At 39.4% G+C, this 23,700-nt stretch overlaps 2 protein-coding genes across 2 annotated transcripts; one reads left to right on the forward strand and one right to left on the reverse strand.

Annotated features, from left to right (window-relative positions):
• Positions 1–922: 922 nt before the first annotated feature.
• ogfr (opioid growth factor receptor) lies at positions 923–8,855 on the reverse strand. Its single transcript, XM_005731790.1, has 7 exons — positions 8,552–8,855; positions 7,963–8,028; positions 7,793–7,874; positions 7,615–7,693; positions 5,033–5,099; positions 3,932–4,080; positions 923–3,842 (listed from the first exon to the last, which is right to left on the reverse strand). The coding sequence occupies exons 1-7, from the start codon at positions 8,675–8,677 to the stop codon at positions 2,735–2,737; spliced, it is 1,677 nt and encodes a 558-aa protein (XP_005731847.1). The 5' UTR covers positions 8,678–8,855; the 3' UTR covers positions 923–2,734.
• Positions 8,856–15,241: 6,386 nt separating this feature from the next.
• Positions 15,242–17,144, forward strand: kcnk15 (potassium channel, subfamily K, member 15). Its single transcript, XM_005731791.1, has 2 exons — positions 15,242–15,766; positions 15,986–17,144. Exons 1-2 carry the CDS (start codon positions 15,475–15,477, stop codon positions 16,984–16,986), a joined length of 1,293 nt encoding a protein of 430 aa, XP_005731848.1. The 5' UTR covers positions 15,242–15,474; the 3' UTR covers positions 16,987–17,144.
• Positions 17,145–23,700: the final 6,556 nt, after the last annotated feature.

The raw sequence follows: 23,700 nt of genomic DNA on the forward strand, positions 1-23,700 counted from the left end.
CAAAATTAGTGACACATTGCAAGTTTTGTGTAATTTAAATGTAAAATATTGCATTGAGGTATGTCTAATATTCCAAAGAGGGGAAGGGTATATGTAACGACTGAGGGTGGGCATAAAAACAATGCTGAAACTCCAGCAGTGTGTACCTCTAGCTCTCCCTTACGCCCTCGACTCCACACTGCTCCTGAGTCCTGAACAAGTTGTTGTGCATCAATATCCATCCTTTTTCTTCTTGTCGCTGCTTTGAGTCACATCTTTTCACACAGCCAAATTTGTATACTAAAAACAACTCATATTTCAGTCGACATAACAGTTTCACAGAAAAAGCAAGGGTCTTGGGAATTGGCGCAAATGCTGTCTGCCATCTCGGTGTGTTCTTAAGAAATGCAATTTTAACACAAAATCTGGACTCCGACATCAGAAATGCATTTAAAAAAAAAAAATCAGAAAATAGTACAGCTTTATTCTGCTTCATTAACGGCCAGGTAAGTCAGGAGGGAAAAAAAGGAATATATAAAGTCATAACCATTTCATTTTGCAAATACAGTAACTTGAACAATAACAGTGGAAATTAAGTGCAAATATAAAAAGATGCATCGATATAATCACCCTGGCTTGTAAGTTCACAGACTGTACCCATTTCAAATTAACATACAGCAGACTTTAAATTATATCCAAAGCTTTATCAATTCTGCCACAAAGAATTACACATTGTACAATCAACCAGTCTTATCACATTTTTGGCAAGGATTTCAGTTGTTCAAAAGTCTACCTCCCAAATCCGCATGGAGACATACAGACTGTGCAACACTACTGAAATATAACTTAAATGATACAGAGTATTAATTCCATTTTAACAGCAGGATCCAGCAGAAACACAAGAATCTCTCTCTCGCACGCACGCACGCACACACACGCACACACACACACACACACGCACACACACACACACACCTCAAAGAGGGAAAAAAGCTCTTCAAATTCATTATTTCTCAGTGCAAAAAAAATGTTCAAAATTCAAAGTATTAAGGTGTTAAAAACGCTGAAAACTTCATTTCATTGATATTCAGTAATAATAGTACTTTATGAATTCTGCAAAATTATTAAGTATCTGCTGCTGACAGTCTTAGTCATAACGACTTTAAAGGATAAGACAGGCCATATTCTATATTTTTACTGTTGACAAAAAGCAGAAGACCAAAAATAGCAGTAGATTTATCCAACTTGCATATTGCAGTCAGGCTCTAGGTGCCAGAGAGCTCCACTGTCATTCTAAAACTACTGAAAATGCATCAGTGACCCACCATTTCAATCTCCCAGACACTCTCCTGCTACTGTACATAACATACAGTATACTCAAGAGTATATAAATTACTCAGAGTCTAAGACCTCAGTCACACAGGCCTAGAGACCAGTTGGCGACCAGCCTGATCTCTAGGGAAAAATATATATTACCTGACTGGTTGGTGAAAAGCTGCTGACTGTTGCTGTGTGAAATTGGTTGTAAAGAGCGTGGTGGCATCAAAGAACTCCTTGTGATTGCTTTGGGTGCTAGCACACCAGAAACTGAGAAGGTTTGTATCAAAGTAAAAGTTGCATCTTGTTGGTTTGAGCATCAAAAGGCACAACTGTTACTTTAAAGGCGAATGTTCTATATTTTGCGTTGCAAGCCAGCGTCATCCATGCAAACTACTAGCGACTGCAGCAACCTGCTAGTGACCAAAGCACCCGCACACAAACCTTTGGTGCAGCACTGTACATCTCTCTGCCACCAGCTTCCTTGAGCAACAGCAAGCAACCTCCTGCAACCACCCATCAACTTGTTGCACATTTACCCGTTGGTTACCAGAGGGGGTCTCGAGGTCCCCCTTGTTCATGAAAGTGGGCCTTTCATTAACAATTTCACAGCAACTGCTTGCAACTGGTCAAGCAATACTAATTTTCCTATAGAAACCACTGGTTGCCAGGCAGTTGCCAATCGGTCTCTAGGCCTGTGTGACTGAGGCTTAACTAATCACACACTTTGGTCCTTTTTTTTGGGATTGGTTTAAAAGTCAAAAATATACAATACGTCGTGTTTATCCTTTAATATTGTCTGATGGCCATGTAGAAATAAGAGTCGAATCCGGTCCCACATTTAACAAATTAATCAATTCATATACCCATCAGCCACAACATTACAACTAACTACATAACACTGTGCAGGTCCTCCTCATTCCACCAAACAGCTCTGACCAACCTCATCCAAAGCATGGACACAGTCTGGTGGTGTCTGACATAAAGAAGTTTGGGTCCTGATCATTGAGAGTTGGGTCTTTCATAGTCTGGGCTCCGTCTGGCATGTTGGATTGGGTTCTGGGGACATTGGTGTTGATTGGGTCAACACTATGGGTGATTTGTCATTTTTCCTGAGCAGTTTTTGTGGTGTGTTGGGTCACGTATCCTGCTGGGTGAGGAAGTACATCAACTAGGCATGTACGTGTTCTATAACAATGTTTAGGTAGGTGATATGTATCAAAATATATAAAAGCCAGGACGTAATGTTTCGCCGTAGAAACTGTAAGATCAGTGCTATTTACTTCAACCTCAAAGTGGTTTTAATGTTGTGGCTGATAGCTGTATAGTCCTTCAAAGTTAACATCTTAACATTAAATATAGTAGAAATAAGGCCTAGAAAGATTTTAAGCCATACTTTGTCCCTATATTACATTTTTTCCATTTAATTTAATATGAATCAGTTCATTAATGAGTTCCCCACATTCTGGTCTGAGCTCGTGGGGTTCGATTCCATGTCAATATCCTCGGGTTCCTTCCCATTTGTCTGTTCATCCACACCGTTGTCGGTTTTCATCAGTGACCCGTTTGTTGCAGACATACTGTCCTGCAACGTTTCGTCTGCTTCTTTTTTATGTGACACTTGATTAAAATCAGTCCTAGGGATTTTTTCCTCCCTTTCTGAAGACAGAGAGGGCGGGTGTTTTGAAGTCTTATGAGGAGTTTGCACTGACGGGCTCGTTTGACCAGTGGCTTTACTAGGAACAGCTTTTTCCTCTATCTGCCCACCGGCTAAGCCCCCAGCCAGGCCATTGCTTGGCAGCACCATGTTATCTTCTCTTTTCTTCTTCGGTGGTTTTTCGGGTTCTACATCCTCTTCCGTTTGCATATTGATGTCTCCATCCTGGTCATTTGAGTTACTTGTAGATTTCAGCTCACTGTCTGCACAGGACTCGCTTTTTCCTGTCACAGTGTCGTTACTGGGCGAATGTTCCATTTCATTAACGTCATCTGAAGAGTCATTTCCATTACCCAAAATTTCATTATTACACTCAGTCTCCACACTTCCATTTTCGATTACTTCAGACTCTGGTTTAGGCTCAGGGGATGCCTCGGATGGTTTGCTTTTGTCCTTAACTGCAGTTTTAACAGTTCCTTTCTGAGCCTTTGCAACACTATCCAGTCCATCTTCCTTCTGTTGCAGGGCTGCTTCTCCATCTTTGCCTTTAACACGTGAAAAGACTTCCTCCTTTCCATCACCATTCCCTATAGTGTCAGGTCTCTTCTCTGCCTTTCTGAATAGCTTCTGAACCTTTCTGGGACACCACACAAACTTATCCTTTGGCTCAAAGTGAAGGTAAGCAAAGCGCACAAGCTCCTGACGTTTATGCTTGTCCAGCACAGCAAACAGAAAGTAGTCGAGCACGCTCCGTTTAACACTGCTCAGAGTCTTTTTGACCAGAGTCTCCTCCAGGAAGAAGCGCACCAGAGGAGCCTGATAGTGCTCAAAGCCCAACTCCCCGAGGCTTTTCAATATGCGAGTTATCCGCAGGTTGTTGTGCATATTCCTGCAAAGGACAAGGCAGCTGAAGCTGTAATCACAAAAACAACTACTACATATGCGGGAAATTACTGACATGAGAATAATAATACTTACCGCTCCAGATTCCCAAAGCGCTCCTTCCAATTTTCTGCACGTTTCACTTCACCCGTCTCTTTGTTAACCAAACGGATTCCATAAAAACCCAACATGAGTTCATAGGACTCGACTAGTCGCCTTTTGGCATCTTCATTCTTCTTGAAGGCCTGGTGAGAATTTACAGCACATTTAAAAAGAAAAAAAAAAAAGAAAAAAAAAAGAAAAAGGAAAATAGATTTACTGGCTAGAACTGTATCAAATATGAAATGAAATTGTCAAATTTTCAGTGATGCATCTTATTTGACCTTTTGACCTCTACGGTAACCTTTTATTGGGCGCTCCTAGAGGCAGGAAAGCCACAATGCTGCAAAGAGGTTACATCACATATTTTGTTTCCTTTTTCAACATGCTGTTGAAAGAATCGTAGAACTTGCCTAGTGACATGCATATAGCCACTGCATTTGCTCTTTTGTTTCCTTACAATGTAAAAGAATTAAATAAATTTGGCTGTGGAGACACCAACAGACCTGTAGCCAATGCATCAACCTGCAGCCATATTGTAGACACTGACAGTTCTCATGCTACATTTTTTTTTAGGAATAGTTACCAAACAAACAGTCAACATTACTATGTGATGAACTTATTATGGAAAACATAAGAAATTTAACCTGTCCAACAAACTGACTTTGTTTCACAGTTAATGGTCAAACAAAGTGGGTTGGGGGGCTGGAACGAGAGGCAGGGTACACTCTGGACAGGTCGCCAGTCTGTCGCAGGGCTAACAGAGAGACAACTAATTATGCTCACAGTTACACCGACGGTCAGTTTAGGATCGCCAGTTAGCGTAACCCACCTAACTGCATGTCTTTGGACTGTGTGAGGAAGTCAGAGTACCTGACCAAGACAGTAATTTTAGGAAAACTATAGCAGTCTTTTGGTTGATTTAACCTGGCAGTTCCAGTCCAGATTCAATAGACTTCATTTCATTCCGACTTTGGACTCTGACAACTTTATGGCATTAACCTTAATTCTTTTTCAGTTGCTTTGTGTTGTGATAGAAAGTCACTGTTGACCAACTCTGCTACTGTTTGGTGAGAGCGCTTTCCATTTTACACTTACCTCAATTTCCTTCTTGGTAAGTTCTGAAGCCATGTAATTAACCCCTGGTTCTCGCAGTGGAAACAGCCTTGCAACAGCAGACAGTTCAAGAGAGAAACAACAGAAGACCAATTAACTTCTAATGACACGACACTTTAATTCAGTGGTGCTGACACCAGATGTCCCTGCGAACAGTTTATGACCCAAATATAATATATTCTAGTGCCTTTATCCAATACTTTAAAAGAACATGTATATCCTATAATTTCATAAATTGCTTCGTTCTTAAAAACATTTTTAAACAAAACACCACTGTGTAAACAAACGTGACATCCTTCAGTGTATTAACGTTTATTTTTTGGCAGTTTACAGTAACAAATGTAAAAACTATTAACGTGCCACGAAAGGAAAGGGTATATGTAACAATTCTTTTCCCACTGTGAACACTCCATCTATTTCTGGTATGTACTATGGATGTGGAAAAGCATTTGCTACTTGACATCTTGTGCACATGTAGAGCGTAGGCTTCTCTCATTTCTCCGTCTCCTCAATCCTCCTGCCTGTGATCTGGAAATCGATCTCAGTACTCCATGCTCAAAAATATCTCAAATCCTAAAACGTGTCAGGAGAACAGAGGCGTATCGATGTAGCTATAACTGAGGTTGTACAGGTGTGTCCTAGGCACGCAGCTGAAATATACAGTACTTTGCAAAAGTCTTGAGTCAGCCCTTATTTCTTTATATTTTGCTAGGAAAATAGGTGTTAGTGATTTACTGAAATGTGCAAACATGCATGGAAAATCAGTATATAAAAAGCAAAAACTGAGTTTTTTGACAGTCAGCATCTGGTATATAAACAAACTTTCTTGTAATTTATTTAAGTAGTCTTCAGGAATTGTTTTCCAGGCTTCTTTCTTGCCTGTTCAGTTTTCTGTAAAGATGATCTTGCACTGCTTCAATGATGTCCAGCCTGTGGGAAGGCCAAAACATGACTGATAGTTCTCCACTACAATTCCTATCCAGGTACGCCTTTAGTGTATTTGCACTGAGTTTGGGATCATGGTGCCAAATGAAAGCGTTGCTTATAAGACTCTTTCCAGATGGTAGTTTACGGTGGATCAAAATCTGAGGGTACTTTTCTGCAATCATCCACCTATCAATTTTAAAATCATCGCTAACAGCACTGACTAAAAGACAGCCCCAAACCATGACACAGCCTCCACTGTATTTTGTAGACACTCACCATCGAGTCTGTCTCCTTAACTCCTCCATAGATATTGACATATTTGAACCTTAAGACCCATTGCCATTGATTTTCAGTGCAGTTCTTGTGTAATTTGGCATACCTCAGCCTTTTCTCCCCAATTCCCTTTCACTGAGGCCATTTCTGATAAGGTTTCAGTGAACAATAGACTGACCAACCAAAGCACCAGATGCATCTCCTGTGCCAGGTCTTTGCTAGATTTGTTTCATATTTTGTAAAGGCATACTTTTATGATATAGTTCACCTCCTACTGTATCCTTCACTTGTCCAGTTTCTTCCAATTTGTTTTTAAAAACACACACACAAACACACACACACACACACACACACACACACACACACACACACACACACACACACACACAGTAAAGATATGCCAGGCTTCTGGCTAATAGCTCTCTTTGTTCGTTGCAAAAATACAGTTTTATGCCTTTCGAATTGTTATTTTTGGCTTTTCCACTAGATTCAACAAAAGAAATAGGAAAAAAATCTGTTTTTGTGACAGGCTGTGAGGACTAAAGTGCTTACAGATACAATTCAAAATTGGTTCTTTGCTGAGTTGTCTGCTATGTGTAGACAGCAGTAGATCACCCCTTGAAGTAGATGCTTTTTTAGGCTTAACAAATAGACTGATTCTTATATTATTTCTACTCTACCGGAGCACTCAGAGTGCTTTATACAAAATGTCTCATTTGCACAAACACTTTTTCTATGCTTAAGTACTTTTTATCTAACATTCAAACTCTGATAGATGCTAGGAGATTAGTATCCAGCCAAGGATATTCGCCATGCAGACTGGAGCACCCAGGGATCAAACTACCAGCCTTCTCATTAATAGATGTCCTGCTCTAACTATGTCTCCTTAAAAGCAAAATATAAAGAAATGACAGGTGGCTTAGGACTTTTGCACAGCACAGATGGAAGGATGCTACAAACAACTAGTCCAATCAGTATTCATGAGTAGTGTTAGTTACTTAAATACAGTAGACTGTGTAACCAGCTTTAGTGAAAAGAAAAAAAAAAAGAAAAAAGACAGTTACATCTGACATCATAAAATAAAGCAGAAGTTGGGCAATAACAGAAAATAATGCAAGTGTGGCTCATGTCCTATTTAATCAACCCTACTGAGAATTAATAATGTCTCTTCCTGTTTGCGAGAAGGGGAAGCAAGGAATGAAGGAAGTACAAAATGAGAAACGAGTGAATGTGTTTGTGTGCATGCGTAACAGGCTTCAGACTACAAGTTCATCAAGATGGCAAAAGTAAGCTGTGGCCAGTTCTGTTGCCGTTAGGCTGGATATGGCTAAAGTACAAAGTTCAAAGTGTCAAACAGTACATACCACTGGATGTACGAGTGAACTCTCTCCAGCCGTTTGTAGTCGTTTTTCCATTCTTTAAGAAAGGATTCAATGTAGATATCTGCGACAAATGAGACAAAATATTGGTATCATCACCACAAGCACGACTTTCACGCATACAGCAAATATTATATTATATGCAAACATATGAGTATTTTACCATCAGGAGCAGAGGGAAACTTATTGAGATAAAACTGCAGATTGTTCATTTTGTCCTCTGAGCACTCCTCGTCTGCAAGATTCTGTCCAAACAGAATAAAGGAGACTTTAACATCTTTCAGCTATGAGCACGATTTTTTTGTTTAAGAGATGAGCTGAGGTGTAACTTACGGGGTATCCTCTCCTGTAGTTTTGCATGTCCTTTGCTGCTCTCATGTTTCTGGGCGTGTGGTGCCACTGCAAATATTAAGCATACATAATAAAATACATTGATATGCATCAGGCGTCTCACATAAATTAAATACAGGTCTTGCATTGTATTGCATTAGAAGTATAAACAACCTGAACTGATATACTACAAATCAAGGGGTCATTAATAATTGTGTCACGACCTATGCTGTTCCTGATAACGTCATAGGAGTTGCCATATAAGGTCTGGTTAATAAAATTCCCACTGTTGCAATGAATTAAGTCTAGATGTTAATTAATTCCTCCTCCATTCTAACTATGACTCACAGACTACTGCTAACTGTGAGCAGGCCAGAGTAAACATTGACGACGATTTTCAACTAAAAAGTAAACTAGCAGCAAGCTAGGCTAGTTAGCAAAGTCGCAGCAGTGATGCGTAAAGCTAACGTTAGCTTTCCACAACAGGCAACAGAAAACGTAGCATTGCATGTAAAAGAAACGAGCTACACTAAGGCACAGTAGGGTTTTTTTGTCCTTTGTCCTCTGGCTGAGTAATAATAAAAGCACGTACTAAAGCCCAGCTCGATTTGTTTTTGTCTTGATTTGACCGACGGGTTTGGCTCTCTCCGGCCGGGTCGTCTCCATCACTCTCTGTGTCCCAGGTGGAGTCGTACTCACAAACACAATCGTCCTCCATGCTTTAATAAAAAAAAGATATGCGACTAGCTAAGGCTAAATTGTCGAGTAGCCTGGTTTAGCGCTGCAACCGTTGCTGAATGAAGCTACACTTGCATGTTCAGGTTAGACGAGGACGGCCCTGACCATCCGTCTTTCAGGTCTACCATCATCAGATAGCGGCTTCGCTGGCGGCTGCAGTCCTAGTGCTGCTTTCAGGAGCTTCATTTAAAAATCAACCACGTGACTTAACTACGTTTACTAGCACTTTAATCCACCTATATTTTATATTTATTAATTCTGGAAGCTATGTATTGCTAAAACCCTCTCTTAGTAAACGTTATCATATAAATCTAACTCCATTTTGGTGTTATTTGCAATCGTTTGGGTTTTTAAATATACTCATTAGCAACGCGCTTTTCCGATACACCCCGAAGACATCAGCTTACTGAGCTGGTTAGCGGTGTTAAAACCCGCAAACCAGCTGAGTCAGACAGCATATCTTAAATGCAGAAAAAACTTTCACTTTACTGTTATATAATAACGAAGCAACAGGGCAGGAATGAGAGATGAGGACTGATTAACGCATTAATGAAAAAAACAAACAAACAGCTCTACATAAAGAAAAACGATATAAAAATAGGAAAACTAACCAGACCAATAAACCTAAAATGTGTCTTACTAATTTATCTCATTTCATTTGTAGATGACATGTGAATCTAATGCCCCTCCTGTCTGGTAGCTGAATGTCTCAGATATTAAAGGAAGGTCAAAAATCCAACAATGCACATAGTGATCTGGCAACTTTTATAAATGTGAAGGTTTGCTTAAAATGAGCAGTTATTTGCAATCTTGATTATTATATATATTTTTGAGCAATAGCAACAAAAAAGGCAATCTTTCAATTTCCTACTCACTCACAAAGCCATCTACTTCTGGGTCAGGAGGGAGTTATTCTGTCTATAAGGATGCACACTTTTCCTGTTGTCATTGGGGCAGGGGGGCAGTATATCACACAACAAGCCAGACAACCACACACACACTCACACAACAGTCCAGCCAATATAGAACCACCAATTAACATAACAACAAGCATGTCTTTGGACCGTAGGAGGAAACCCTTGCAGGCATGAGAACCCACTCAAAAATCCCTCAGCAAACCAGGAAGTTTGAAAACTGGGAACCTTCTTATGGTGAGATGATATCACTTACTACTATTACTATTTGTCTGACCAACAGCCTAAAATCCCAAGTTAATCTTTTACTAGTTATTAAACAGTGCAACTTTGTTTTATTATTTCAGCTTAAAAAAATGACATGATCAATTAGATCATGACATTTTTTGTCTACTAACTAGTTATTTAATTGATGCCAGAAAATGCACACTGACAAGTTATGTGATTGTGTATTTTCTTTCGTGCAATATCTTCAGCATAACGGTCTAATAACTTGCATTTAGGTTTCATACAATAAGAACCTGCAGCATAAACAAGGATTAAGAGGTGATAACATATAATTGGACCATTATATCATTTTTTGACAGTAATTGGACAGAGTTATTTATACGAGACGCCAGTATTTCAGCATTAGAAGGTATAAATAGAATCATGTGTTATCACAGGGGATTCAGTGTTGAATAGCCGCTGGTGTGGGTTACTATTTTTGGTCTCAGTTACTGTGGAAACCAGAGGGCTCTGCAGGCATCCAGTATTTGCTGTTGCTATTTAGTACCTCTGCCTCATAAAACAGATTCTCTGTCGCCTTTTCCCCCCCAGCGAGTTCAGTACAGATGAGAAGCTCTACACAGAGATTAGAAAAAGCATGTAAGCCCATCTAGCTGTGTTTGTCAGAGATTTGATAGTAATATAATGCCTAACCCTTGCCACCCCTTCTGACTATGAGCTTCCGGCAACAGGCTGGTGGTTGGAATTAAGGATCATCTGCAACAGAACAAGAAGACACCTGGACCGGCTGAACATTTGTGGATACTTCTGCAAAAAGCACCATATGTTTAAGCCAATTTTAAACTAATTTACTTAACTAGAAATGATTAAAAAAAAAAACCCCCACAAAAAACACAAATTCAATAAATCTGTTGCACTGCCATCCAGAAACATAAAGGCATGCATGCAAGACTTTCTTTTCACAGTAAGTACACAGATTTTCTTGGGCAACAGCACTTTTACCAGTAGTATATATGGTCATATTTCCATTTGTGATCGATCTGCAAGTTCGTCTTTTTTTGTGTTGCAATACTCCTGTTTGGTAACTTTAGGTAGTAATTCAGGTGCTTAGCAGCTGGAGGTACATAATTAGTCCTGACATGTCTGTTTTTCAGCAAGATTATGCAAAATGAAGCTGAAATTCATGAAACCTGGTGGAAAGTAGAGTGGAGCAAAGTTTGCATAGAAACTTCTTTTAGCTAATTTGCTCCCTTTTTTTTTTTTATTAATCCTTTATTTATCCAGGTAAAAAATCTCATTGAGATTAAAAATCTCATTTCCAAGAGAGACCTGGCATCATAGCAACAAAAGTCACATACAACATAGGTATATAACATTTAAAACAAATACAATATCCCATACAAACATGTGTAAAATATACAATAACAGATCAAATTAAGAGTACATTAAAAACAATCACACTGAGTAAAAGAGCTGTTCTCTCGTTCCTTTAAGACAGACTTAAACTCTCCCAAGGTAATCCAACATGTCCAACATAAGCAGGCACACAGCTCATGGCCCGGCTGCCAGACCACTGACATTTATGTGTTTCTCTTGATCCCTGCATGGCTCATAGTTTGTTCACCAGTGGCTATTTAATGATCTTACATCTTAAAGCATAGGACAAATGCACACAGTCACTTCTGAAAACCCATCTGAAAACCTACTAATAAGGACCTAGTGGCTCTATGACGTTTGTGTGGATGGTTTACAGCAATTAAAGTTTCAAATGGGCACAATCATGGTGTATGTATTTATTTTAATTGCCAGTTGTTGACTTTACTATGGTTAGCCAGGCATTATAAGTCTTACAATGAGGAGAAGATAATGTGCCTTATGGACAAGTTGATATCATTAATACACAGCTGTTTCTGTTTCCTTTCCTTCCTCATACAAATAATGTAAATGTTGAAAAATGTGTGCCTTTATGCACAAACCCTGTATCTCTGATAAAAACCCAGTCCCAGCATTTTAAAATGTAGTATTTAATTTATTTATGGCATCTAAATATAATTATATTTAGCATTTACATACTCGTTTATGCACTGTATTCTACACATGTTAATCGAGCACTGAAAGATTAAGTTTGAGTGCATTAACTTTAATAATGACCTTGCTGTTATAATAATTCTGACATTAAATGTGGTCACCAAATGATGTGCAGACTTTGTGTGTTAAAATGTATCGACTGCATATTATCAGAATAAATCAAAATCCTAATTACGTGCAAAATATGCTTTCGCTGGCCATTTAAGAACTCTGTGCTTCCACTGTTAAAGGGCACACTTTATAAAGTGTCCATCAAGAGTAATACAAATGTTTGATGCCTTTTAGGTTTTCACAAAGGAAATGAAGTGGTGGTAGACAAACAGAAGAAGACGGCCGTAGTGATCGATGTAGCGGTTCCAAATGACAGCAATATCAGGAAGAAGGAACACGAGAAGCTCGAGAAATACCAAGGGCTCAGAGAAGAGCTCGAGAGGATGTGGAGGTTGAAGGTGACAGTGGTCCCCGTGGTAATCGGTGCACTAGGTGCGGTGACTCCCAAGCTAGGCGAGTGGCTCCAGCAGATTTCGGGAACAACATCGGAGATCTCTGTCCAGAAGAGCGCAGTCCTGGGAACAGCTAAGATACTGCGCAGGACCCTCAAGCTCCCAGGCCTCTGGTAGAGGACCCGAGCTTGATGGATAAACCGCCCGCAGGGGCGTGCTGGGTGGTTGTTTTTTTTTTATATATACATATAGATCAACACACTGTTTTATTCTTGCAGTGTATTTTCTTTATTGATAAAGACAGTATGTTATACTGTGCTGACACTGATTTAACCGATGTGACTTCTGCTCAATCAATTCATTGTGACACAGCTCTCACATATAGAATTTATATAAGAAGGTTATGTCAGCATCTCTTTTTTTTTTAAAGGGTCATAATTTAAATATTTAATAAGACATAAAGAAATTAGAGTATGACATGTCCAGGCTGTCAAGCAATCTGATTTAGATTTTTTGCTACAATTTCTTATTTGCTGTCCTAAATCGCCACGCTATAGAAACAAGAAATTCATTATCTCGATTCAAAAACCCACAGCTGTCCGTGTCTTTGTGTCTAGCTGCTTCTTGCATCACACGTATTGTCCCTAGATAATTTTCTTTCTTCTGTCCTTGCAGCCTGTTAAACAAAAAGACCCTGAAAGTTTTTTTTCTTTTTCTTTTTTTGTAGAGGAGATTAATTTTTACAATCTCTCCTCCAGGATTTTGACAGATTTGCATTTTTGTTGTTGTAGAGCTGACAGATGGGTTTTATTTAGTGGGAAAAAAATGGGCCTTCAGGCATGAGGTTCTCTTTTCACTGCATGCCATGTGCAGCTTTAACAAGGTTTTGCAAAATCTGCATACACTTACCAATTACCACATGCACTGTGGGTGTAACTGACTTTGTGAGATAAAAACAAAAACCAAAACAAAACAAAAATAGCAAATGCTGTGCGTGGACAGTGCACAGCTCTGCATAGCATAGCTGTTTATGTTCACATTTTTCTCCACAAATAATTTAGCCTTATAAACTTACCAGCTGTCATGTGGCAGCTGTCAGAAAGTTAATATTAATGTAATGAATATGGACGCAAACACAGTATAATCCAGCCCTTGAACATGTACTACTTGATTTCAAGTTTTCATTGTGATGTGTCATACTGTAGTATCATAAATATTAGATTGAAAAAAGCAAAACACAAGTACTGTTTAGGGAACAAAGGAAAACAGTGCCTTTAATGCATCCTGCTGAATGTGTATAAATATGACCTCACCATAGTCTACTTAATATTTTCCTGACATATTAATTTGTAGGTCTGCGGGGTTATAATAAAATACACCTTAGAGAAAACAGACAACAGGTATAACTCGATTAATGAAGCTTCTGTTTAAGTCTAAACACTTATCCTTCAACTCTGTGGGGATTGATGGGCCTTCTCGCTTTGTTCCAGGTCCTTGGGCTTTGAAAACGATGTGAATACAAGCTGTCTGGATTGATGGGTGGCTGTTGGGGCTTTGTGTTCCTCTCTTATCAGCTGAGATGTAATTGATTTATGGAGCGCTGGTTTGAATCAAAACAGGGATGTAAGTGCGCTGATTTTGCCACAAAAACAGGACCACGGAGAGCAGGTTGCTCTGTTTGACAGGAACAAAAGCACACACAATAATCCACCTGCTGCTGCCCTGTACTGACATACAGAGGATTCTTCTTGCTTAACTTAAAAAAAGGTCTAAATAAGGATAATTTATGTTGTGATGCTGTGACAACGTTATTAACGAAACCGGCTTCATTACTGTTAACTTATTAGTGTCAACCTCACTGATAGTCCAAGTCTGTGCCACTGGTACAAGTAACCATAGCAACCAGCATCACCTACAGAAAAATTTCTAGAAGCGTCTACAATAGCAGTGCTTTCCCCCCCCTCTTTAGCCACTGCACATGAACGCAAGAGCTGTCTCACATAAGTAACGCTCTAAGGAAACTGATTTAAAAAAAGGAATTAAGATTGTATTTCTCAGAATTTTAACTTCCGTTTGTATTTTTGACCACATTGTAATTTGGGATAAACTATATATATGTATATATTTACTTTATTCCTTCAGTCTTATTTAATTTTTACTGTTAACTTGATTCCTTAATTTTGTTGTTGTTGATATCTTTATTACTTCATTTTTCTCGCTATTTTATTACTGATCTATTTTATAGAACAAATCCAATACGCCAGATTTCTAAACACTGTCTTACCTGATATTTTATTTGTTTCCATGTCTTTAGCTCATGAGGACCTTTACATGTTTATTTTTTATTATTTAAGGCTTAAATTAGGCTTTCATTTTAATGTTTGTACAGTTGAATGGATTTTAATTAACTTTCGTTTAACCTGGGGATTACTTACTTCACGACCAGATGTTAGAACTTTGAGCTTTTTTTAAATTTTTTTAATTTTTTACTTTTTTAATGGTTATGTTGTTCCCCAGATTTGGTGTCTGCAAAGATTTTCAGTCATATTAAACGCACCTGAACCTTTTCCCTGCTTCACAGCCTCTTGAGCCTCCACTTAGTATGTGCAGTCACAGTGCCAGGTCAAATGTGAAATCCCACTGGTTGCTGTCCATGGTGCTGAACAAACCTCTTCATATTAAATGGGCATAGGAATTGCTGCACATAACATAACTGAACATCCGCGAAAAATATTACTTTGTATTTTGTGCTATGTCTTATATATCTATGTTATATAGATATACACAAACATTTTTCCTTCTTCTTCTTCTTCTTCTTCTTTATTGGTGATTGTTTTGCGCATGCGAAAAGGCAAGCTGAGGCCACTAAAACAGATAACGGCGCAGAGAGCCGATAGCTCTCGGTACGCACAGGAAAATATGCGCGTTTTAAAAACAAAGAAGACGTCTGAACCATAACACAGTCAAGAGTTAAAGGCGTTATTTTCCCACCCGCCCCTCGTGAAATTACATTTCACGCAACAGGCTGCAAAACCAATGTGGAGTCTAAGCTGAAGAACAGTACCACCTGTAACACCGTGCCCGTGCTTCCGACTTTCGTGCCGATGCCGAGAATGAAGAAGCAAAACGTCCGGACCTTGTCGCTCATCCTCTGCATGTTCTCCTACTTGCTGGTGGGCGCCGCGGTGTTTGACGCGCTGGAGTCTGAGTCGGAGAGCTCCCGTCGGCGCATCTTGGAGCAGAAGCGCAACGAAATGAAGAAGAAGTACCGCTTCTCCGAGGACGACTACCGCGAAATCGAGAGAGTAGTGCTGCAAGCTGAGCCCCATCGCGCCGGGAGACAGTGGAAATTTGCTGGCTCTTTTTACTTTGCCATAACAGTAATCACTACCATTGGTAAGTCAATGTAAGGCTTCTTCTGCTTTTTTATTTTATGTTTTTGGAAATGACGGGTGATGTGTCACTTTGCTTGCTTCGTAATTCACAGCACAACATTATTTTTTCTGCAAGAATGCAATATTTGAGGCTTGGTTTTAATGACGTGTTGATTAAAAATAGACAGTTGCTTCATGATGCGTCACAGTGTCATTACATTTTCCATCTCTTTGCATTAAGGTTATGGACATGCAGCCCCTGGAACAGATGCTGGAAAGATCTTCTGCATGTTCTATGCTGTACTCGGCATTCCTCTCACTTTGGTTATGTTCCAGAGCCTGGGAGAGAGGATGAACACATTTGTCCGCTATCTCTTACATAAGCTGAAACAATGCCTGGGCTTTCGACGCACTGAGGTGTCCATGGAGAACATGGTCCTGGTGGGCTTTTTGTCCTGCATCGGAACACTGTGTGTGGGCGCCGCAGCCTTTTCCCACTTTGAGGGATGGAGCTTCTTCCATGCTTACTACTACTGCTTCATCACACTCACCACAATTGGCTTTGGGGACTTTGTGGCTTTGCAGAAAAAAGAGGACCTCCAGGAGAAAACGCCCTATGTCGCTTTCAGCTTTATGTACATTCTGGTGGGATTAACTGTTATCGGGGCATTTCTTAATTTAGTGGTGCTCCGTTTTCTCACCATGAACACTGAGGATGAGCGACGGGATGCACAAGAAAGGGCTTCAATGAAGAGAGACAGAGGCCTTTTGGATGGGACCCTGGGCCTTGGTGTTTTAGGGGAACAAAGCAGAGATAGCCACAGTGAGAGGAACCGGAGCAACATGGTGCACAGCCATAGCACACTTTTCCTCCCGATGGAGGAAGGAACCAGTCGCACCAACCTCATCTCTTCTCCGGTGGATCAGGAAAGACGAAAAAGCCCCTGCAGGCACAGGTTGCATTTCCAGATAAAGGCAGGCAGAAGCAGACAGGAGTCGAGCCTTAGCTCCCTCTGTTCCTGCATGTGCTACCGTTTAGAGATTTGCGATAGCCCTCTTATGTCCCACAGTGAACATCGTGGCTGCCACGTTAATTCTGTTTATTACAACTCAGTTTCCTACAGGATTCAGGGCTGTTCACCAAGTTCCAGGGACAACACTGGACTAACTTCGCCAGGAAGCAGGATCTCACTTGGCCATAGTTTCCGGGAGTTCCCTCATTTACGAAGAAAGTCAGTATAAGGAGCATTATTGTGTTTGCACAAACTGTAAACAGTATTTTCAGAGACACTGTATTTTGTGTTACTTCTCCTTTGTGCATGAAGACAATAGTTCTGTTTAGTAAATAAGTTGTCTGTTGTGGCTATTGAAAATAATTTTATTTCTAAAGCGAGAAGGATTTTTTTTCTTTTTTTCTTTACTTTCACTGTTTTTTTTTTCTGTTGGTGATTCTGCTGTTTTGCATGCATGTTAGGCACAGTGCAGTGCATGCTAAAGAGAATGTATAGCACAAAAGGTGACTGCACGAGTGCCATGTAAAGATGTAAAAAGTCAGCCTTTTTAATCTACACTTTTAATCAAAAGTATTTTGGCTATGAGGGTTATGACTGTATAACTGTTTGGTGAAGATATGTGAACAATCCTCAGTGGAATTTGCTCCTGGTTTGGAGAGAATTAAATTTTTCATGCCATAGATGGAAGATGTCATAAAAAAATAAAATAAAATTCCCCACTTGCCCCTGTGGGCGGTCAATCCTTCAAGCTCGGGTCCTCTACCAGAGGCCTGGGAGCTTGAGGGTCCTGCGCAGTATCTTAGCTGTTCCCAGGACTGCGCTTTTCTGGACAGAGATCTCCGCTGTTGTTCCCGGGATCTGCTGGAGCCACTCGCCTAGCTTGGGAGTCACTGCACCTAGTGCTCCAATTACCACGGGGACCACCGTCACCTTCACCCTCCACATCTTCTCGAGCTCTTCTCTGAGCCCTTGGTATTTCTCCAGCTTCTCGTGTTCCTTCTTCCTGACTTGCTGTCATTCGGAACCGCTACATCGATCACTACGGCCGTCTTCTCATGTTTGTCTACCACCACTATGTCCGGTTGGTTAGCCACCACCATTTTGTCCGTCTGTATCTGGAAGTCCCACAGGATCTTAGCTTGGTCATTCTCCACCACCCTTGGGGGCATCTCCCATTTTGACCCTGGGACATCCAGGTTATAATATATATATATATATATATATACACATATAAATGCCTTAAGGAACTTTGACCAAGCACATGACAAATGTGGCTTTTTACTCATCGAGCATTGCAGGTGTGAAGTGGGATGCACTGCTGCACTCTGATATATAGAAATTACGCTTGTTAGAGGACTAATCTGAATGTAGCACACAACAGAAACGTATATGTAGCAGGTTTTTAGTGAAACTGGAAAACTTTTTTTTTTTAGCAAAGGAAGTGCTGTTTCTTTGTAGACTTGATTTGTATTCAATGTGAATGTCTGTTTTATTGTTTTATTAAACCAAAGAAAAGGGCCATTAAATGAGTGGCTTCTTTTTCTTTACTTTTTTCAAACTTATTGTTCATCAAACAAAATCGCTCCTCTTTGTATGCAGTTATTTTCCTTCACTTGTCTTCCACTGATCAGTTTTTAATCTACTGAAACATCTCAATATGTGGTAAGAAGAAAAGAAAAAAATAAGCAGGAAAGAAGCAGTTTTCTCTTTGTTGACTTCCCTTTATCTGCAGAAACATATCTGAGCAAAGGCATATAAAAAAGTGCCTTAATGAAGTTTATAATCCTACTTACTGTGGTGATACTTCATCATTTGTTAAGATGGCATAGGGTTTACATAAAGAAAAAAACAACCTAGTCCATTGGCTTATTTATTTTAGGTCAGTAGACAAGAATAAAATTAGACAAATTTATTTGAAATATCAAGATTTTTTAGTTCTCTGTGTTATGTCAGCTTCAATATATCAAGTGCATGCTTTACACTCAATTACAGCTGTTAAAGCACTGGTAACATAAATATTTTTGTTAATCTGTATCCAGTTTAACTGTACCTTCACCATTTGTTTGTTCTGCAACTCATGAAACGGTTGCCCAGTTGTGTTAAAAATTTGAAGGTATTTCACAATATCATCCATCCATCTAAACTACCATAGGGTGTGAGGCAGTGTTCACTCTGGACAGGTCAGCTGTCTGTCCAAGGTGGATAAACTACCAACTGCAGGCTGCTGACAAATGGAAATCTATGGCCAATTTACCCAACATGAGGCAACAGTGCAAATCAACAGCATACTGTGGTGGAATTTAATAAAAGTAAGCCTATATTTATGCTTTGTAACTTACTTGATCCAGTTACTGGAATTACACTGAGCCACTGAAATTCTGATTCAGTGAATGCACTTTACACATTGTTTACTTTGTGTACTGCATAGATTTTACATTACATTATATTATGAAAATTAAGATGTATTATTAAACTGCACCATTCTGCTGTTAGATAATAAACTACCTAATAAATAGAAATATATTAAAAAAACAAATAAAACAAAAATAGTTTCTGAATGCTCTCTTCGTCATGTCACCATGTGTGACACACACACGCACACACACACTTATATATACACTGTAAAAAAGTTTAAATTACATACATATTATATTAAAACACCACCCCCAAAAGCAAGTTAATAACTACCTGTGGACTTAAATACATATGAACTATTCATATGTAGTTCCCTTGAGACTATTGCATTAAATCCAGCCCAGGAGCCCTTTTATGTTATTTATACTTCTAACTCTCCTGAGTACTCCTGTCTATTTGAGATATGGAGTAAATCAAAAGTGGCAATAAACAACAAAAATAATAAATAAAACTACATTCTCGAGTGGAGCACCCAATATTTCAAGCCATTAAACACTACGTCTTCTCCACTGTCATGAGATAAAATCACATTACGTGTCGTAATGTCTGCCCATTGCCTCCATTTGCTATTTTTAAAACCTGTTTTTGGTTTGGAATGGGAAACCAGAAGTCATAAAGTCTTTACATAAGTGTCCCTGAGCTTACATTTCAAGCCATCTGTTGGTCTGCTGGAACAGAAAGCTACTTTACATATAAATGTAAAACTGATTGGGCAATAGAATCTGAAATGGTGATTGGTTCTGAAATGCCATCTGCTCCTGCTGCTTGTGAATGCACACAATGGCATTTATGCTCTTTCTTATATTGTCACATCACTAAATCTCATCCTTTCTTCGCTGAGTACAACAAGCCCAATCACACAGTTTGTGTGTCTCATACTTTAGAATATGAAGTATTTTGATCTTTCTGTATGGCAGAGAAAACGGAGGGGAAATCTGCTACAATACCTTTGACAAGGGGGCCCTCTAAAGGTGGTAACAGTTTTTGGAGCTATTTGAAGTAAGTAAAGTCATAAAAAACCTTTAGCCACTGGGGGGCAGTGTATGTCTTTTAAAAGGCAGTGAACCCCCTGATGTTTTCATCTGTTAAAGTGTAGCTTGAGTAAACTCAGATATACTGAACAGGATCATGCACTCCAACCCCCCCCCCTCCATGACACGTACAGACATGTCATTATTTTGTCATTTTTATGAAAATTGTGTTTTTATCTGATATCTATAGGGTTGAACTATATAAATCAAGAGTCTAGCAATCTAAAAACTTAAGTGTGTTTGGGTTTGCACTATCAAAGACATTAAAAAAATGCAGCACAAGCAGCTTGTTAGTCAGTACACCGACATCAGGAATCACACCTCCTACTGTTACCCCCTAGAGCTCGACAATCTGTACAGCAAATGACACGGTCTATAATCTGACCCCCAATTCGGTTGAGGAAAAAAGCATGGAAACCCAAAGGATTCCCAGGAGAGTTCCAGTAGGAAAGAATCGGAAGGAATCTTAGGAAGAAAATGGGGAAAGAGGATGGATCCTTCAGACATGCAGCAGAGGTCACACGAACAGAATTTATTGATAGTATACACGGAATACAAGATGACAATATTATTGATGAATTGTGAAACGATGGAAAATATGGATCCAGGAGGACAAACGACTTCCAGCTCTTGCTTAACAGGTATGCCAGGTACGGGTATACCTGATCCAAAAAGGATATAAAAAAGAATGTACAGAAATATACTTTTCACACTTATGGGAAAAGAAAAGATACACCCTGAGGAACTGAGAGACAAACAAAGGAGAGGCAAAGATGTGAGTTTTATTTCTTTGTATCGAAACAATGATCAAAAATAATAACCTGCAACATGTCAGTATTTTAAAAGGTTACATTATTTCCTTTTGAATTCTATTCAGTTTTATTAATACAGCGCCAAATCACAACAGCAGTTGCCTCAGCGGGCTTTATATTGTAAAGTAAAGACCTTACAATAACACAGAAAAAACCCCTGACGATCAAACAACTTCCTTTGAACAAGCACTTGGCAACAGTGGGAAGGAAAACTTCTCTTTTAACAGGAAGAAACCTAGGGCAGCACCAGGCTCAGGAAGGGGTAGCCATCTGCCATGACCGGTTGGGGGTGAGGAGAGGGGTAGAGGATAAAAAAACATAATGTGGTAGCTAGCCAGAGATTAAAAATAACTAGTGATTAAATGCAGAGTGGTGTATGAACACATGGTGAAAGAGGTGAGTGAAAAAGAAACAGTCAGGGCATCATGGGAGGGCTCAAGCCATCTAGGCCTACTGCAGCAACTAAGAGTGAATACAGGGTCGCCTGATCCAGTCCCAACTATAAGCTTTACCAAAAATGAAGGTTTTAAAAAGTAGAGAGGATGTCTCATCCCCAAATCCATACTGGGAGCTGGTTCTGGGAGAAGGGCCTGAAAGTTGAAGGTTCTTCCATTGTCACCATTACGACACGTAGAAGTAGCTCTTCTTTTTACTATCGAGTCTCAGTTACTTCACTGAACATGTATGTAACATATGTGTATGTTACAGATAAGGTATTCTAAACAAATACCCAATGAAAAAATGTAATGAAACCGAGGATAAGATTGCTCCATGCATGCCTGCGTTCAATAGCAGTGCCTGTAGTGTTTCTTACCATGTGGCGAGTTAGCTCTGCTAATACTGACAGTGATAACGAAACTCAGAACAATGTTATATATTGGGTTTATTGATACTTTGGACAAGAGAAATTAAACCCATTTTCAGCCACAGGAATGTTGCCTCAAATGTCATCTCACATGCCCCCAGGAACAGACACTCCCCCACATCCCTTTAACTGTCAAGTGTGAGTGTTACACAGAGACGTATAGAAATGTACAGATGTAAGGTGATATTGCTGAATGTGCTGCTGTACTGTACACATGTATATACTTTCTCTTTGACTGGCCACGTTGCCATAATTACATTTGATTATCAATATCTGTCGGATCAACATCTGTAGCTATCGTTTCTAATCCACTGCACAGTTCTTACTAAATCCATTGATTTAAATATCAATTTTCCAGGAACCAGTTATCAAATGAACTGCATGAGTAGTACAAAGAAAGTATTGGCTTTAAACCAGGACATGATTAATTTTACGATGATGGAACAAAGCCAAGATGGCCAAACTTTTAGAACATGGAACATAAAACAGCTAGAAATACGACAGGGTGTGCTATGGATGGCCACTTCACACGTCTCATTCGGATGTCTCTGGATAAGAGGTTTCAGTTGAATTAAATGAATTTAAATAACCTCAGATTAAGCGTATTGCTAATTAAATTTTTTTTTGTACTGTACATTTTCCATTCTATCCAAAAGGTAAAATTAATCCTGGCTGAAGTGGGCTGAAACAGAGAGAGTGATATTTCTCTCCTAACACATCAGTGTTACATAAACCCAAGAAAACTCCCCGCGGTGACAGGAGAATCCCTTCATCCTATTTTATGATCCGCCCAAGCAATTTTGGGTTTTACAAGGTTTCTTGTGCCTGAGGACATGGATCAAAGTAAGGTACTACATCTCCTGCTAAAATGAATGATCTTGAAAGGGATAATCAAATAGAGACTCATCAAAATTGGAGATGGTGCTGGTAGCATTTGAAAAGCTTATTATACTTTTGTGATGGTCACTGCAAATTAATTGAAAATTTGAGTCTTTTGAAACGTAACAGGAGGCCGGCGCCTTAGGTCTAAGACCCCCCCGTTCTAGGAAATGAATACATAATTAGCATTCACCATGCAGAAAAAGTTTTGGTCACTTTATTGTTCTGTCTTCAATCTAAGCTCACGTGGATAATGGGGCTGCTTTAAAGCATCTGTTCTCTTTAGCAGCTGATGACGGCAAGAAAACATGCATCAAAGACTTTAAAGCCGAATCTTTCCTTCCATCACTCAGCAAACTCCTGCCTGATGTAAAGCATTTTTGTGACTCCTGCCTGTGAAAAGCGCTATAAAAATAAATAACGCTTTCTCGCTTGCTTGATCTCTTTAATGTGAGATGTTACACTGATGATGAGGAACATGTGCCGCATACAGCCCAGGGCCTCTATAAATCAAACTATAGACGTATCCTAGAGGACTGCAGTACAGAAACAGGGAGCACACTCCACATTTTGATGGATTAGTGGTTTGATAATTTGATAGGATTAACGCAACTTTCTTTACATGCATGGGTCGCAGGCAACGGTTCCTGTTCCAGTTTGTTTTTGTTTCAGTGTTATCCATTTTCCTTTATAATTATATGTCTGTTTGTATTTCCAATATATTAAATTATAATGAAATTCAAAATCATACACATGCACATTTTGGTTTCTTCTAGACTCATTCTAACTTTCTAACTTTTCCTTCTGGATTTTCCTGCAAGGATTATTGCATTACTAAAGTTTGAATTTATTCTTATGTTGTTTATTTAGAGCAGGAGAGTGCAACACTGATATACACCCATCCCCCCTCCCTTTCCAAATGCCTTTGATGCTTGTCCCCT

The sequence above is a fragment of the Pundamilia nyererei genome, unplaced genomic scaffold (assembly GCF_000239375.1).
Source record: "Pundamilia nyererei isolate P.nyererei 1_Seehausen unplaced genomic scaffold, PunNye1.0 scaffold00044, whole genome shotgun sequence".
In the NCBI taxonomy this organism is placed as follows: domain Eukaryota; kingdom Metazoa; phylum Chordata; class Actinopteri; order Cichliformes; family Cichlidae; genus Pundamilia; species Pundamilia nyererei.